This window comes from Saccostrea echinata, unplaced genomic scaffold (assembly GCF_033153115.1).
Source record: "Saccostrea echinata isolate AGI-Se365-2 ecotype Australia unplaced genomic scaffold, CSIRO_AGI_Sech_v1 ptg000002l, whole genome shotgun sequence".
NCBI lineage: Eukaryota > Metazoa > Mollusca > Bivalvia > Ostreida > Ostreidae > Saccostrea > Saccostrea echinata.
Genome location: NW_026889751.1, coordinates 22,453,697 through 22,472,500, shown reverse-complemented (window position 1 = coordinate 22,472,500; position 18,804 = coordinate 22,453,697). Strand labels below are relative to the sequence as shown.

At 32.2% G+C, this 18,804-nt stretch overlaps 1 protein-coding gene across 1 annotated transcript; it reads left to right on the top strand.

Moving 5' to 3' along the window:
• The first annotated feature begins 13,119 nt into the window (after positions 1-13,119).
• On the top strand, positions 13,120-14,834 carry LOC133175008 (proteasome activator complex subunit 4-like). The gene is made up of 2 exons (XM_061310106.1): positions 13,120-13,309; positions 14,530-14,834. The coding sequence occupies exons 1-2, from the start codon at positions 13,163-13,165 to the stop codon at positions 14,662-14,664; spliced, it is 282 nt and encodes a 93-aa protein (XP_061166090.1). The 5' UTR covers positions 13,120-13,162; the 3' UTR covers positions 14,665-14,834.
• Positions 14,835-18,804: the final 3,970 nt, after the last annotated feature.

The following is an 18,804-nucleotide window of genomic DNA, read 5'->3' as shown; positions in this document are numbered from 1 at the left end:
ATAACATCATATTCACACATTGAATGAATGGTGATTCATTAAAAAGACCATCATACAAACTCATTTGTGCTACATTCATTAGAACATCTTGGTCTCTAGTACTCACAGAAAATTATACATATACATCACATTTGTGAAAAACAATTAGACAATCACAGATATGTTCGATGCGTATTTTATCTCTTCAGATTTTACCGGAATATATTGCAAAATATGAAATGTAAATGACAATATTCTAATTATTCGTCTTGTTTTTTTTAGTCTGTGTTGAAGACGAAATTTTTGCTGTTTCATCATAAAATCTTATTCACTACTACACATAAACAGGTATTGCAATTTTTCCCTTCATTAAGATATTGAACCGTCTAGCAGTTCTTAAATCTGTCTAGCAGTTCTTAAATCTAAGAGTTTTGAAAGTGATCAGAAAGCAAAAGTATACACATAATTCCATGTCTGAATTTCTTAAAACCATGAACAACCATCAGTCACAACATGTGTTCTCCATGAATATATAAAATCCATATCAAATTAATTCATAAATATTCTTCTTTATGACTCTGTCAAAATATTTTATATTTTCTGGTTTGAATAACAACTAACAATTTTTCCTAGAGTTAAATATGAGCAGTTTGTATGCGTCATACTGCACCACAAAACATACATGAAATTTTTTTTGACCTGGTCAAGATTTTTAATCTACCCCTAACAAAAAAATACTATAGTAAACTATAGTTAACTATAGTTTACTATAGTTAACTATAGTACCAAAGTAAAAACTTTGGAACTTTGATTTACTATAGTAAAAACTTTGGAACTTTGATTTACTACAGTGAAAACTTTGGAACTTTGATTTACTATAGTAAAAACTTTGGAACTTTGATTTACTATAATGAAAACTTTGGAACTTTGATTTACTATAGTAAAAACTTTGGAACTTTGATTTACTATAGTGAAAACTTTGAAACTTTGATTAACTATAGTGAAAACTTTGGAACTTTGATTAAGGACGATAAATCCCGTGGAATTATGTTTTTGATTCCCATTTTTACATTTTATGATATTTGAAGTTTAAAAAATCTTGAAAGCGTTAGAGAACATTTTAAAATCCTGATTCCTCACCTAAAAGAATTACGTTCAAGATATGGATTTTAATGTAAAGTTTGTCGCTTGCGCCGATAAAAAAGCAATATTTATTTCTATGTATTTAATTTTCATGTTATGCAGACGTCACGGAAGTCTTATTTATGGAGAAAAAATAATATATTATAAAAAAAAAGTGTGTCATTTAGAATTAAAATATCTGCTTCATCAACTTCAGTCAACATGTATTTTTTAAAAAAAATTATTAATGTAAATATTGCATTCGAATTAACTACTTTGTATATTTAAAAAAAGATGTACAACAAAAACCAGCCTCAACCAACCCCATAAACACCCCCTCCATTTCTTAAATATTAAGGATAAAGGTAAAATTTTGTGTAAGTGCAAAGATGTGTTAATCAAACGCGTCCCAGTATTGCAGTTACAATAATTTCCAGATAAAATAAGTTTTTAATTATATTTTCGTGTGAAATGCTATTGCAATATATAAGTCTTGATATTATACAAAAATTTGAGAAAATATTAAGTTCAAATCTGTGTCTAAGCACCTTTATAGACTTATAAAAAGTAATGTACAGTATTTGATGGTAGTTTTGTTGTCCTATTTTTCCTATGACACACATTTCATGAGTTTCTACACAAACAGGAATGGCCCTTTGTTGAGAGAGGTAACTCTAACCTTGAAAAAAAAATTACTTTACTAAATAAAATTTTAATAAGAGTCAAAAGTATACAGTATTTTTTTTGTATGTGACAAGTCAGAATTATTCAAAGGTTTTTACTTATAAATGAAATAGACAGTGCTATTGTTAACAACACATTTTTTTTATGTGCATTTCTTTTAAAGAAGTAACTTTTGACCTAAACTGTACTATTACCCATGAAATTATTTATGTCTTTTTTCACAGAATAATAACATTTCTTTTTTAAATTTATTCTAAAACCCTAATAAATACATACTCAATATGAGTATATATCATTTCTACTGGCTCCTAAAGTATGCTTTTCTGGACCCAAACGTTCAAATAAATACAGATTGTAATTCCGGGACAATTATTCTATTAAATGTCAATCATAAAGCAAACTAACAAACACAGAATGTTCTACATTTAAACATGTATAAGTACATGTAGGTATATTTCCTGATGATGAATTAAAATCAACAAATTTCTGACTGTTGGTATTTTGACTATTACAATCTATCATTTTGATTTTTTTTAAAGGTTTCATTCCTTGGATATAAATGTATTTGAAACTAAAGTCATAAGTGGAAATCAGATTATATTGTGAAAGTAATATCTAAATTCCATCCCATTGTCAGCACAGAAAACTTTTCAAAGTTTGAATATTATTTAAAGTAAGTTAAACCTTGCTATCTCAAACTCAATGGGTATTTTTTTAGGGGGGGGGGATTATGATATATATCTCAAATTTAATGGGTCTCATAAAACAAAGATATTGAAATACGTAAAAAAAGTGTTTGAGGCCTTCAACTTACTCTGACATATATATGTTATTGGAGATGTAGGTGTTCATGTTACCAAAGTTCAACTGCATCTGTTTTATTATGAAATTTACCCCAGTTCAACTGCACATGTAAATGTTTGATCATGAAATTTACCCAAGAAAGACAAAGTTTATGAGCTAAAGCCAAAACCTACTTAATTAATAATTTGCACATCAATATCTCTTTCATCTTCAAAGTTTCTGCTTTTGAGAAGTTTATGGATAAACCAGTCAGGAAAGGATCATATTCTTTTGAGTACTCCAGGCAAAATTGTCAATGTAGTAAATCTTGGTTTAGAGGAAGTCTTTGTGGACATGATTTTTTAGTTCTCTATATCCAAATTTCTTCATATCCATACAAAAGAGTGTTGAGCTGTGACAAATGGGAAAAGAGAAAACTTTCTTATAATCGTGTTTTCCTTATATCCAAAATTCATATAAGTGAGTTTTACTGTAGTAAAGAAAATTCTCATGAGGAAATCATCTGAGAATATTACAATTAATTTTATACAAGTTTTGGAAATTTGATGAGTGATAATATATCCATACACTTTTTACAAAAGTGTTAATACGATATTCTTAAATGGCCAAATAGCTGTAATATTTTGTAGCCGTCTTTTTGCCGTGCAGAATGCTTTAGTACTACAGGAATGGAGGGTTCCGGAACTTCTCCATCGTCTGTAGGAGTTTCTGACACCCTACCTCTCCCAAGGGTACAAGAATGTCAGGGACAGAATTGGAAGGTAACTTCCTGTACCCGATGCAGAAATTTGGACTCAGGTACAGTGTAGTAAAAAAAACTGTATATGTGTCTTATTTTTTCTTCTTTGTTTTGTGAGATTTCTGATGGAACACTTAAGGTTCTTTGACCCTCCAATAAGAAAGATAACGCTCTCTTGGAGGAGGAATGACTTCAATTTCTTAATAGCATTGTTAAGTTAAAGGCCATTTCTATCAATTTTGCCCCAAAGGGTATGCTGAGATTTGTTTGCATTTAAACTATAAATTACATTTCTTGTGGAAAATACAGTTAAACCTTGGTATCTCAATGGAACTGAGAAAAAAAATTCGAGATATCCAAGAATTCGAGATATCGAGGGTAAAATACATAAAGAATATGTGGTTAGACTTCCAAATTACTTCAACATATCCATGGTATTGAAGATAGCGGTGTGGGGTACCAAAGCTTAACTGAAATGTGAAAGCAATGTTTTGTTTGAGTGAAAAGCTTGTGGCTAGTGAAAGGTGCAAAGGATTGAAAAACTGCAGTCATATATTGCGTTTTATAACTTTCCTTTATCTGAACTTGTACAAGGAGGTGTTCGAAGTTTTTGAAGATGTACATGTACTTGAATTTGATGTACAAACTGTACATGTATTTGAATTTATACAGGTAAGGAGAACCACAGAAAGACGTCTTCCTCCTCAGAGAAGATGGAGGTGGAAGATGATGATGAAGAGAGGAAGACAACAATAAGGCTGTGTAAAACAGGTGAGGAGGCTCACACATGTCAGAAAATAATTCAACAACGATGATGAAGTCACTTGTGAAACAGATAACCATTAATTCTAATAATTTATCCCTTTCTTATTGCAGTGCTGAAGTGGATATCTGATGGTCTAGGTAGAATGTTTACCTCAACTACACCAGAGCTTTTCCTTTTTCTTCCAGTTGTAAGTATTATTGTGAGGAATGCTCAATGTGCAAGTCTATCTCTTGTTAAATTGGTAAACAGAGTGACGAAAAATATACAGAAAAACATATTTACATAAGAAATAGACACTTTGATGTTGAGATTCTGTATAATTGATTTTTCCCTCAGATTTGTACACTAGAGAGTGAGACTAAGGATGAGGAACTGAAGACTGACTGTTCTATGGCCTTGGCCTGCTTCTCTCAGGCTCTGATTCAGGAGAACAATGTCACTGTGTGTCTGGAGACTATTAGAGAGGTGAGTCCAACAAACACCACAGATCTCAATCAGTACAACTACAATCAGAAGAACTTTTCAGATACAAAAAAATGTGTAGAATCCTTATTTTAAGTTCCTTTCATAAAGTACTTAGGCTCCATGGTTAGAAGACATATTGATGAAGAATATGCTGAAAGTGCTAGGATCTAGGGGGTGAAATATCCCTCTGCTCTAAATTTAACCATTTTTTTTCCAAACATTGATTTTCATGAACAGCAATAGCATTAGATTCAAATTGAAAATAGTTTGAAGTATGCAGCGATGCTTACTTCTTCAGAAATGAATATTATGTCTAATCATGATATAAAGAAAATTTGAGACAGTGAATAGAAAGATCAATTATTTTTTTATCTCAACATAAAACAAAAAAGTTGAGGTATGTATGAAAATAATATTTATTCACGTACCTATTTAATTCATATTAGAAAAAATAATGAAGCGTTACTTTTTAAATCAGAATATCACATTGTTTTCTGTGCTTGTAAAATAAAAATGCATCCATCTACAATCTGATTATCTTTCTTCAAAATATTTTTAAGAGAAAAAAAATGATTATGAAAATTCTGCATCGCATATATGATAAATTCCTGGAATAATTAAAAGAATTATAATTATGTTAAGAGATAGAAATATCTCAGTTTTAACAGTTTAAAAGAACTGAGTACAAATGTTTTAGGTTAACTATTTTAAGTAATTATTAAAAATATTGGCAATAGAAAATAGAAATCAATATTTGTAACATAGTTCAGTTTTTAGTGAATTGACGATATAATGGTCCTCTTTATTAAACTTTGATAGGACAATTCATTGGATTTCTCAGAATTATTTCATTGGAAAGTTATCTCTTTTATCAGAGGGACATTACACCTTAAAGGACTTATGGCATGTTCTTTCAAAAATCGTAATTTTATGAAAAATATTATCTACAACCTTGTTTATTAAAATACTGAATACAATAACGTTGTTGAAAGCATATTTTAAGAGATATTGAGAGTTGAAATTCAAATACGGCAATATGCATTTTTCAGTCGGATTTCGGCGAAATACTGCTCTGACCTCATAGGCGACAATTCAGTGATAGAGAGATGAGAATATGCACACTGTTTACCGAGTTATCAAAGACAAATGCAGCTTTATTACGAAAAAATGCAAAAATTCCTAACGTGCTTTTCAATTACTATAGAAACATTAACTAGTTCTGAGGTATAAGACTTTTGAGATATTTTCGTTTTTATTCCAAACATTTAGAATCTGTAGCTCTGATTACGGCAATGTTTCTTGATTGGAAAATTATTGTTCAAGACCGCCATCCTTTACAAAACATATGAAGGCATACTTGCATAAATTATTATTATGGTAAAAACGAAGAATAACAAAGATATAAAATATTAAATTTGTGAATCAAATAAGTTAATACATGTGATAATATGAAAAATCAAATTGCATTGTGATGGCGAGTTTCTCCGTCTTCGACGCGTCTCCCTCGCTATCGTCGGTGATATTTTTACAATGTTAACAGTTTTTTTTTTTCAGATCTTTTCTTGCTGACAATTCTAAAATATAAGGTTGGATATTTAATTTCATATCTATGAAATCAGTGATTTGGTCGTCCACAATGCAGAAAATTCAGGTTGTATCGCGTATATTTTAGTAAGATTAACGTGAAGAGCTGATCAGCCATTGTCGCCTTTGACGTCACAGGGTCACATGGTCACGTGATCGCTATCTAATTAACTTTTTTAATTTTTTAATTCAGGGTTTTCATTTGAGTCAATAAATGGTTAATTATATCGGTTTATCCGCAGTAGAAACTCAGAATTTATAACGAGTGGTCATAAGAAATGTTTTATGCTTTTAATTTCAAATAATTTAGAAACATACAATAAGTCCTTTTAAGGGCCAAATTAATTAGAATAATGGAAGCTTTATATCTAAACATTGTTTTGATTTCATTAGGTGATGGGACTGAAGTCTTGGCATTCCCGTGTCGCGATCTTTGGCTACATCCAGGTCACGGTGTTCTGAAATCTTTTAACCATGATCCAGACAAAGTACAAAAAGGAAATCCAGAACTTTATCCTGCCTCTTATCTGTGATGACCAAGTAGAGGTAGGTTATATACTAAAACAACCCGAGGGGGACAATTTTTTTTATTTTCCTGAAAAAATAGGATAAAATTCTAATAAAATAATTAAGAGCTATTATAAATCTTTATGTGCCGAAACCATATTTCAAAAAAGATGTCTTACAGCTCCATTAAATAAAATTTTGATGTAGCATTCCTCCGTAAGAGCATTATAATGATTGATCTGTCTGCTGTTTTATAATTATTATCCCCTTGCAACGGAGTTGAAGGGGATGTAGTAACGTGCTTGTGTGTGTGTGAGTGGGTCTGTTTGTCCTTTGTGCAAAAAGGAAATGACGCAGTTTGCATCGGGATCAATGTCGAATGTTGCCTTGCTTTATAGATATGCTCTTCGTGAGGGGATGCTCCACTTTGTGGTGCCCTTGTTTGAATGTTTCTTTAAGGGGAAATAGTATACAGTTATGGGATGGGTATGAGGGAAATAACAAATTTATGGTTCCACAAGGGAGGAAACTATTTCCCGAGGCGGCAAAGCCGCCGAGGGAAATAGTTTCCTGCCGAGGGGAACCATAAATTTGATATTTCCCGAGTACCCATTCCATAACTGTTTTATTATACCTAAAAAACCATGGGAGATTTATTAAACTAGAGACTCAGGCATTTTTTAAAACAATATAGAGTCATTAAAATAATCACAAATGCATGTGATTAAAAATATTGTAAGATTACAAATGCATCAATACCGAGGAAAATAAAATTATTAAAAAATATAAAATAATTTCACTGACACTTCGAAGAATTATTGTTGTCTTCATTTTGCTAGAATTCCAGTATGATTTTGACAGCGCATGTCGAAATGTTTTGGCGTCATAGTTACATTACTAATAACATTACGTCACTGACTCGAGATTCCTTGAACGCTCCGCCCACTGGTCATTTTAATTGGTTAGAATTATTTATAAATATTCATGAGGGAATAGTCCCAGGGAGTAGCTCCGATGTTTCAGGGAGTAGTCCTCAGATGAGGGAAATAGTATCTTCTCAGGAAATAGACAGTTTTATGGTATTAATTTTATATAAGTAATAACAGTAGAGGTATAATTATTATCATTATCTAAGAGTGAATCATTATTATTATTATTATTATTATTATTATTATTATTATAAGATAAATCACTTTACTGTAATAATTGTCAAAGATTTCACTTCAGATATTTGATTTTCTTCACTCCTTTGTTTAACAATTGAGCAACAAACAGATTGTCTTTTGCATCTGTACACAGTCCTGTTGGTTTACTCAGTCCACAGGAAATTTTGTTCCCTATAGTTTAAGCATGTAGTACTGAATTTTCAATGACATTCCAAATTGTTTTGTATGCTCAGAAAAACTTCAAAATTTTTTTTACCTGATTTCAGTAATGGTGGCAGTCCTATAAATTGATCTCCAAGGGCAGTCTCTATGTACTCTGATCACATGACATACCTGTGTTATCTACCTGTCAGGTGTTTATACTTCCTGGTCTGGAAGGGGATTTAAACACCTTTAACAACTGCTCTTTGAAATGCATTTATATTTATTTTATATATATAGTTTATGTGATATTTAGCTCTACTGGTTAGAGACCAGAAGAGTTTATTACAGATGGGTATTGCCACAAATTTCATATCGCGATATATCACTTTTTTTCAAAAATATCGCGATAATATCATGATATTATTGCAATTTTTGCAATGATTTTAAATGATTATTCATATTTTTCCCGAAAAATATGCTGGAAAAACATAACTTCACTTTTTTCATTTTTATTTACATAATAGCAAGCAATTTTGGATGCTAGGATGCTGTTCTTTTTTCCGTTTTCAACATATTTTACACTTCCTGTAAATGTAATTTGAAAGATTAAACAAATAAATGATTTTTGGAATCTATAACTATGTACCTAAATACCGGTATTTTAGTCTCCATATCACGATACGTATCACGCAATTAAAAATCACGATATAGCGGTATACCGATAAAATCGTACATCTCTAGAGTTTATGTGATAGTAAGGTGTCTGTCATCCATCCATCAGTTTGTCTGTCTGTAAACAATTTTTCAAAACCCCACTCCTCTACAGTTTTGGTCTGATTTCAATATAGTAGACAACACTAAGGTACCTATTCTGTTTATGGGATTTTCATGGTCTCACACAGGTCACATTAGGGTTGTGTATTGAGAAAAAAATTTCTATACAATACGATACGATATCTTATAAAGCGATATGCGATATATTGGATTCTTTAACAAGTCTATCAAAAAAGTTTTGTAAATCATTTAATGCATAGATTTTATAAAAACTAGGTGTTTCATAACCCATTTCTAAAATCTTGTCTCACTGACATTACAAAATTCACATCAAATTCATACTTTTAATGACTGTAAAACCAACATATTAAAATATAGCTGTCCTAGTATTTTGTAATACTTATTTATTATGTGCTATCTCTATCATGTTTATATCATTATTGATCAGTTTTAATTAAAAACAGTTAAATATAATCTTTGCCGATTGAAATTCCCAACTTTTTCACAGAATTATGAGAAAAACTACCTGCCCAATACGTATTGGAAGTTATTTTTTCGATACGATACATTCTTGAATATCGATACATATCGATATATCAATATATTGATTCAGCCCTAGGTCACATAGCATCATATCCTGGGCACTGGCATGGAGGTCCATGTTTTTGCAAATCTGAATTCAAAATTAATAACATGAAACTGTACTCAGATTTGCTCTTATACATAATATGTGTTTGATAACTATCATTCCACTCAATTTCTTTACAATTATTTTTAGCTCTTGTCAGTAGAGATTGTTCTTTCTGACGTATCCGTATAATTAAGTATCCGTAACCGTATACGTATCGAGGTGAAAGAGGCATCTCGATCCCGATGCCTAAACTTTTTACTATAATTTCCATCGTTATTTGTTTGGTTTTAAAGCAGCCCCATTCATTTAAGAATAGCATATGGTATTTTTTCTAATAAAAAATGTATTAAGCTGCTGTAAACGTCTATCATTTCGCTGGAAAATTTTTAAAAAATAGATAATAAAATTAAATAAATTTGAATTTGTTTTCATTATATTGTTTAAAACTTTAATTGCAACTTTGTTTAAAAACATTTATCTGGTTCCCCCACTTTCCATCCTACCATCAGGATATTTTATTGATTGAATCTGTAATTTACATTAGATGACATAAAAGTTACCCCCCCCCCCCCCAGTCACACACACACACTAAAATGCAAAAGACGTTGATATCCACACAATCAATAAAACCGTGTAGCCGCGTCTAGACTCTTACCAATATATGCTAAAAAATGCCAGCCCCCCCCCCCCCCCCCCCCCGGGGGACACACACAAACTTTCATAGCGTCGGTTGGCTTTCTTCATTCTTTTTTTTAATGAACTATTTGACAATTACCTGTATGTCTCCCCTTCCTCTCCCCAGTTGAAATTGCTACTTCCGTGCCTATTCTCATACAGCTTGATTTTGCTTTATATTTTGTCCTTTCAGCAGCATTAACTTGAAAAGACTTCATGGCGACAAAAAATAGGCAATGAAATGAAAATGCAATTGTTAAATTTGATTTTTCCTTTTAGTTCTCTTGTTGTTGTACATGCGTATTATAATTCATGGTTTGATATAGAAACTGTTTCAGAATAGGATATTCATCATCTTAACTCTCTTTTTATAAGAAATAAAAGAACATTAGGTTAAAAAATGTTAAAACAATAGACATATCTATTTCTTCCATGCTACCTTGTCCACTCTGCTACCTAGTCCATCCAGCTGATTTTTATTTATTTATTTTATATTTATTTATTTATTTATGCATTTTGGCCCAGATCGGGACAAGTGTGAGTCAATTCAACACGCAGTTTATAGAACTGAAGAGAAGAGGCTGTTTCAACGTAGCAGAGAAATAAAAAACAGAATAAAGGATAAAATTTATACAAAACATTTAATTGATAAAATATCAGCATTTTTTCAGAGTTTTGATCCCGCTTGTACACAAAGAATTACAGTCATCTTAATTTCAATAAATAAATCATTAAGTAAACTTAAGTCAACATGTATATAAAGAAATGTATAAGACAAAAACATTTTTCTCCGTTTATCTCCTTTTGTCGACTATTGATATTGTGTGAGTGAGAGAGAGAGGTGGGGGGAGTCCCTTTTTTAACTTTTTTTATTTTAAACAATTTAATAAAAATATACATACTTTTTTACTAATTGTATTTTTTTTTTTAATCCTTCCATAAAATGATAGGTGTGAACAGCAACTTGATACGTTTTATTAGAAATATTACTATATATCTTATTTTGAAATGAATGAGGTTAAAATCAAACAAGAAACGATGGAAATGTTACCCAACGGTTAAATCATCGGGATCGAGAAGCCTCTCATACCTCGATACGTATACGGATACGGATACGTATACGGATACGTCAGATAGAACAATCTCTAGTAATAATGTTTGAAATGTGAGTAATTCCTATGCAAGTTTTTCAAAACTTAAAAAGGGGGATTTAAAGTATTTTTAGCTCACCTGAGCTGAAAGCTCAAGTGAGCTTTTCTGATCATATTTTGTCTGTCTGTCTGTCCATCCATCAGTCCGTCCGTCTGTAAACTTTTCACATTTTCAACTTCTTCTCAAGAACCACTAGGCCAATTTCAACCAAACTTGCCACAAAACATCCTTAGGTGAAGGGGATTCAAGTTTGTTCAAATGAAGAGCCATGCCCTCTTTCAACTTTTTTTAGACCCTCGTGGGTAGGGTGGGTCTACAATGGGGTACATCTAAGTTTACATAGGAGTATATAGGAAAAAACTTTAAAAATCTTCTTTTCAAGAATAGACAATCCATGATTAGTCAAATTAATATAGAAGCATTCTCAGGTAGTGTAAATTCAACTTTCTTTAAATCATTTCCCCTTGGGGTAGAAAGGGCCACAATGGGGGATCAAAGTCCTTTTTACAAAGGAAAATATAGGAAAAAAATTTCAAAAAATCATCTCCTCAAAAAAAAGGAGTACCTTGATTAGTCATATCATTATGGAAGCATCCTCAGGTAGTGTAAATTCAAGTTTGTTAAAATCATGACCCCCAGGGTAAGGGAGGGGCCACACTGGGGGATCAAATTTTTTACAAAGGAATATATAGGGAAAAAATCTTTAAAAATCTTCTGCTCATGAACAGCAAAGCCATTACTTATATTGATATGGAAGCATCCTCAAAGTGTTAAATTCAAGTTTGCCCCCCCCCCCGTAAACTTTTCAATACTGAATTGATTTGTGCTTTTTCCTAGCTAATGTGCTCAGGTGAGCCATGTGGCCCATGGGCCTCTTGTTCATTTTAACAATGTTTAACTTTTACAAGTTTACAAAGAATCTATTTGCTTACAGAGGAAATAAATTCATTATCCAGGTCCAATCAAGGGTGTACAGGGATTTAACCCATATTGTATTTCATACACCCTGAACCCAAACATAGAACCTGGATAACTGATAAATTTAATTTATATTGAGAAAAATAGCTGCAGAACAACAGGGCCAAAATGTCTCAGATGAGCTTTGTGGCCTATGGGCCTCTTGTTGTAAGTTCTTTAAATTTCAGATATGCTCTTAGATATTTTAATAAAAACTCAGAACATGATTCTCAATCTAGAATTTTACTTCTCATCCAGAGCTGTAATTCCAGTCATCCCATCTTTACTAGCCAAGTGAATAAGTAGCAGGTCAGGAACACATACTTAATCAAGTTGAGCTCATCCTACATTAATCAACCAATTCCCCTTTATTTGTTGCTAGACTAACAATAGAATGTCAATGAGAATAGGACCCAGATCGAATCTCAAATGTTAACTCTAACTAGGTCTGTCAACAAACAGGAACAATTTTCCTTGAAAAAATAGTGTAGATGAAATCGTACATTGTTTTGTGTATGATTTTGTTTTTAAAAATTGCAACAAACATTTGATATTTGAACATCAATGTAGCATGAGTACATACGTAATTGAATGTATTGATATTACAGGTAAGGGAGATGGCAGCCATTACATTGAGTGGATTAGTACACTGTGGGTTTCTAGACATGGACAAAGACATGCTGGTAATGTCTTGTTCTGCATATGTTAAATTGCTATTTATTTTATTTGATTTCTCTGAATTAAAAACACGAAGTCCTCAGTCAATACAAGATGACCTCTTTGTATTTACTTTTTTTTTTGGAAGGGGGGGGGGGGTTGGTTAAATAGACTTAAAAAATTTCTCTGAATTGTATTTTTTTTTCTCCAGAAAATTCTCAGAATGAAACAAATGTACCATGCTTAGCAAAAAGTGTATATATGTATACATCTTTAGTTATGAATTTACTTATATACAGTAACACTTTGAAATCCTAAGTAAGAACAAGGTAAAGAAGCGTAAGTTAGCCGACTCGATGCCTCTGGAGGCACTAATAAAGCGTCGCGCTGGTGTACTGGGTCTCAGTGCTCTAGTAGAAGCTTATCCTTACAATGTACCAGAGTTCATGCCACAGATCTTAATGGACCTGAGTATCCATGTCAATGATCCTCAACCAATTCAGGTCAGTAAAACCTTACACTCATGTCAACAAATTCGGATCAAAACTTACACTCATCCAATGCAGATCAGTAGAACCTCGCACTCATGTCAACAAATTCAGGACAAAACTTACACAACCAATTCAGGTCAGTGGAACCCTACACTTGTCATCAAATTCAGGTCAAAACTTACACTCAACCAATTTAGCTCAGTAGAACTTTACACTCATGTCAATAAATTCAGGTCAAAACTTACAATTTACCAATTCAGGTCAGTAGAACCTTACACTCATGTCAACAAATTCAGGTCAAAACTTACACTCAACCAATTCAGGTCAGTAGAACCTTACACTCATGTCAATAAATTCAGGTCAAAACTTACAATTCAGGTCAGTAGAACCTTACACTCATGTCAACAAATTCAGATCAAAACTTACACTCAACCAATTCAGGTCAGTAGAACCTTGCTCTCATGTCAACAGATTCAGGTCAAAACTTACACTCATCCAATTCAGGTCAGGAGATTCTTACATTCATGTCAACAAATTCAGGTCAAAACACACTGAATCAGTTCAAGTCAGTAGAAACTTAAATTCATGTAAAAAATTACACAACCAATTTAGCTCAGTAGAAACTTATAAAGTCACCACAACCAGTTCAGGTTGGTAAAACTTGACACTCATTTCAACCATTTCTGGTACATAGAGGCTAACACTCACCTCAGCCAGTTCAGCTCAGTAAAAATTTACATTCAATCAGTTCTAGTCAGTAGCTACTTGTCTCAACCACTTCATCTCAGTAGAAACTTGCAGTCACTCCAACTTGTTCAGTGCAATAGAGCCTCGTTTGCCTCAACCAATTTTGGTCTGTAGAAAGCACTCACTTCTACCAAATCTGGTTGGTAAAACCTTAATAGAAATTTACCTCAACCAGTTTAGGGGTCAGTAAAATCTTACACTCAATATAATCTTCATTTATATTTATACATAAAGGGAATCCAAAAGCTGCATATATATATTACTGGACTGAAGATTTAAGGATGATCATCCATTCATTTTGTCATAGGCAGTATGCTATAGAGCTGCACATGGTACCAGTAAGACAAATGTCGGTACAGACAATACATCTTGTATCCATTTGTATTGATTTTAATATACTTGTAAACGCATTTCTGATAGTTATTTATGTTCTATAAAAGTTGCATCATCGGTGAATGTTCAGTTGCTCTGTTAATGTTTTGCAGATGACTGTGAAGAAAACTTTATCAAACTTCCGTAGAACACACCACGACAATTGGCACGATCATAAACAAATGTTTACAGACGGTCAACTTGTCATATTAACTGATATTCTTGTGTCCCCTACTTACTATGCTTGACAACGGATCATCATCCTAGAGAAATTAAATACCAAGGTGTAAGGCCTAACCAGGAACAGCTCAGCCATGGCAGAGCAGCCCGGAGTTATCTCCCCCCAAAACAGGGTCCCAAAAGTCAACAGCACCTTCTCTTCTCATTTCACAGATTTCATCATATTAAGGGACATGTACAATGCCAATTTTACAATTCCTCTTCCTATTTAGTTTGAGTATTTCAGTTATGTACAAGGGGGTTGTCATATTTTTATGTACATGTATGTCATGATTAAAATATTTCTTTGCACTTTCTTAGGTAATCAAGTAAACATATGCAGTGCGATCAGTTTTATGGACAAAGCTTGAATGTTAGAACATATTCTGTTGGTTAATGGGAAATAACTTAGATAATTGTTTTTAAGATTGCTAACAAAGGGAGATTTATTGTATATGTTGTTTTAAATCTGTGTTTTACCACAAAGGTTCCTTGCAGAAATGTAACCAACGTTTGACTGATTGATTAGTACCTGAAGCTCTTGAAATGTAATGTAATAGTAACATGTATTTATTTTCAGAAATAGTTTGATTCTATAAGACTTAACCATTAAATATATTTTATCTGGATAGTCAAGGATGCAGTGCCAAAGTCATATGGCATTTGATGAAAGGTATTAACTTTATGTACAATTTACTATCAGAGAAAGTGAATGAAAATAATTCTAATAGTAAAAGTGTGCAATTTAATAAACTTCAGGGTGTAAAATTGTAAATTTTACTACAGTTATGTGTAGTTTTCATCCTGCATGAGGGTAAAATATAAATTTAGTATGAAACATTGCATTTAATTATTCAGTATAGTAGTTCATTGTTCCTGAAGGCACATTAAAACTTTTCAACTTGGTAAGGTTTTCTTAAGAGATTCTGAATAAATAGATATACATATTATATATAGTTAGACCAGATGTTGGTCAAGAAACACAGTGTAACGATAAAAAGGTAGAGACAGGCTAAAATATCCCAAATATTGAACTTTACATTTCATGTATATGTTTTTAAAGTTAACTTCACATTTCATGTACATGTATCAAAGTGGACTGTGAACTGTGTCATAATCCATGGGTTTTTATTTAAGCTATTCCTGATGTGATACAATTAGTTTACAATTATGTCATTAACAAATTATTTTACCATAATGATGAGAATCCTTGTCATGTTTTCATTTATGAAAAAAATGGATTTAAATGAAAATTATGCTTTCATAAAATTGTTATGTTACTGTTGTTGTTACTGTGCAAAAACAACACGATTCGATCAGTATTTGATCATATTTTGAAATATCCTTACTGACATTTTCATCATAAACATGACTGTACAATGTAAAATTAAAATATGAAAGAGTGGAAGAGAAACTTTCTATAGATTTTGTATTTTAATTTTTAAGAAGTCTAAATATGTATCTGAATATCATCGTGTTACGGACATTTTTATTTCCATGGTTGATAATTTTTCAAATGCATTCTGCTGAGTTGTTGCACAGATAGATAGCAATTACATGTATGTAGTAACATATTTTTTGGAGATCAAAAATTAATTTTCAAATAATACAAGGACTTCCACTAGAACTCTATTGGTTTTTCACTTAATAAATGTAGGAAAGAAAGAAGGACCCTTCCAGAGATTAGACTGAAATAGACAGAGGACATAACCCAAAGATCAGACTGAAATAGACATAGGACATAACCCAAAGATCAGACTGAAATAGACATGGGACATATCGCAAAGATCAGACTGAAATAGTGAAATGTAAAATAATATAAAATCAAACAACAGAGGTATAAATTTTCACTTGGTATAATATAAAAAAAGTACATGAACATGAAAAATTCGGAGCTAAAGTTAGCTCCAAAATTCCAAAAGCAGCGACAAAGCCATATTTCCATTACCTTTATGGTATTTTGAGGTCATCTTTTTAGGTCACCTGAGTCACTCAGGTGACCTATTGCTATCCGTTTTTGTCCGTCGGCGTTCGTCGTGCGTTAACATTTGAACATTTTCAGCTTCTTCTCTGAAACTGCTGAACCAATTTCAACCAATTTTTGCATATAGCATCTATGGGTGAAGGGGAACAAAAATTGTGAATTTCAGGGTCCCTGCCCCCTGGGGCCTGAGGGGTGGGGCTAAAACCACCAAAATTAATGCAATCTTTAAAAATTTTCTCCTTCACTCCTGGACATCAAGCAGTCAAACTGTTGGCATCATTGTAATAAGCAGTGAGCCCTCTACCAAAATTGTGAAGTTCATGGCCCCAGGGTCAGGGGTTCTGGTGTTAAGGCGGGGCTATATAGATCATATAGTGAAAGTGCATTATTTCTTTGAAAATCTTCTCTGCTCCTGGGTATTAAACAAACTAACTAAGTACAAAATTATGGTGAGCAAGAGTGCCTCTTCCAAAATTGTGAATTTCATGGCCCCTGGGTCAGGGTTTCTGGTGTAAGGGGGGGGGGGGCTCTATTGATTATATAGTGAAAATACATTAATTCTTTGAAAATCTTCTCTGCTCCTTGGCATATCAAAGGCAAACGAAGTAAAAGTTTTAATAAGCAAGGTTGTTTTTACCAGATTTTTTTAACATCTGGACCATTTGGCCAAGTGTTCTGGTCCTGGACAGGGCTCTATTTATTATTTATTCTCCTGAGATAAGTTATTCCCCTTTGCAATTCACTTTTGATCATTAATCACTGTACTTTTGATAATTAATCACTGTAAATAATGTATTTGAAAAGTTAATAGAATAAGAGAATTTTGCAAGAAATTTTATTGTATAATACAAAAACTACTTTCATATTTTTAATGATCAGATAGACTTGTAAATAATAGAATAATAAAAATGAGACAAAAGTAACTTATTAATTTGTTCTTCAAAGACCAAGAGAGGCCAATGTGAGAGATTACAATTGTACAGAATCACCAATAGTTTGATAACAGTCTGCATGGTGATAGTGCTAAATAAGGGATAGATTAGAATATAATTTATGAGTTGTTACTAAATATTAGACTAATTATTTCATTGATCCTGATCATCCTATTTCTCTTGCTTTTGGCCAACAAAGCTTCATCTACCAGTTTATTTTATATTCTATGGATCCTCTAAGTTGTTGTATTATACTCAGGTGACTGTTAAGGCCCTTGGGCCTCTTGTTATCTAAAGTTATCAACATCTGTCATTCATAAACAAATTTGAATAAAGAAAAAACATAACTGGATGAAAATATTCTAAACCAATCCTGAATGTTATGTTTGTGATTCAAAGGACCACGTACAGGTACATCTAGAAAAGGGTTGCCTTTTGATATTCAGGTGACCCAAGGTCCAATGCCTCTTCTTAAAAGACAATTATAAACTTAAGAGTACCAACTTAAAGCAATAACTTTGAAATAAATTTTTCTGTTGGATGAAATTTCCTATTTAATACAGAAAAAAAATAAAACGCTATATTCTTTGTTTTTATTTACGACCATCAATCAAATTTGGACTTGCAAAATTTTTAATCTTCAGTTTCATGACAAGAAATAACATCATATTAACACATTGAATGAATGGTGATTCATTAAAAAGACCATCATACAAACTCATTTGTGCTACATTCATTAGAACATCTTGGTCTCTAGTACTCACAGAAAATTATACATATACATCACATTTGTGAAAAACAATTAGACAATCACAGATATGTTCGATGCGTATTTTATCTCTTCAGATTTTACCAGAATATTAGTTGCAAAGTATGAGATGTATATGACAATACTCTAATTATTCTTCTTGTCTTTTTAGTCTGTGTAGAAGAAAAAATTTTGCTGTTTCATCATAAAAATCTTTTGCACTAATGCACATAAACAGGTATTGCAATTTTTCCCTTCATTAAGATAATGAACCGTCTAGCAGTTCTTAAATCTGTCTAGCAGTTCTTATACCCAAGAGTTTTGAAAATGATCAGAAAGCAACAGTATACAAATAATTTTTCCATGTCCAGCTGTCCATGTCTGACTTTTTTAAAACCATGAACAACCATAAGTCACAACATGTGTTTTCCATAAATATATCAATTCTATATCAAACTACACTCATGTTATTCATAAATATTCTCCTTCATGACTCTGTAAAATA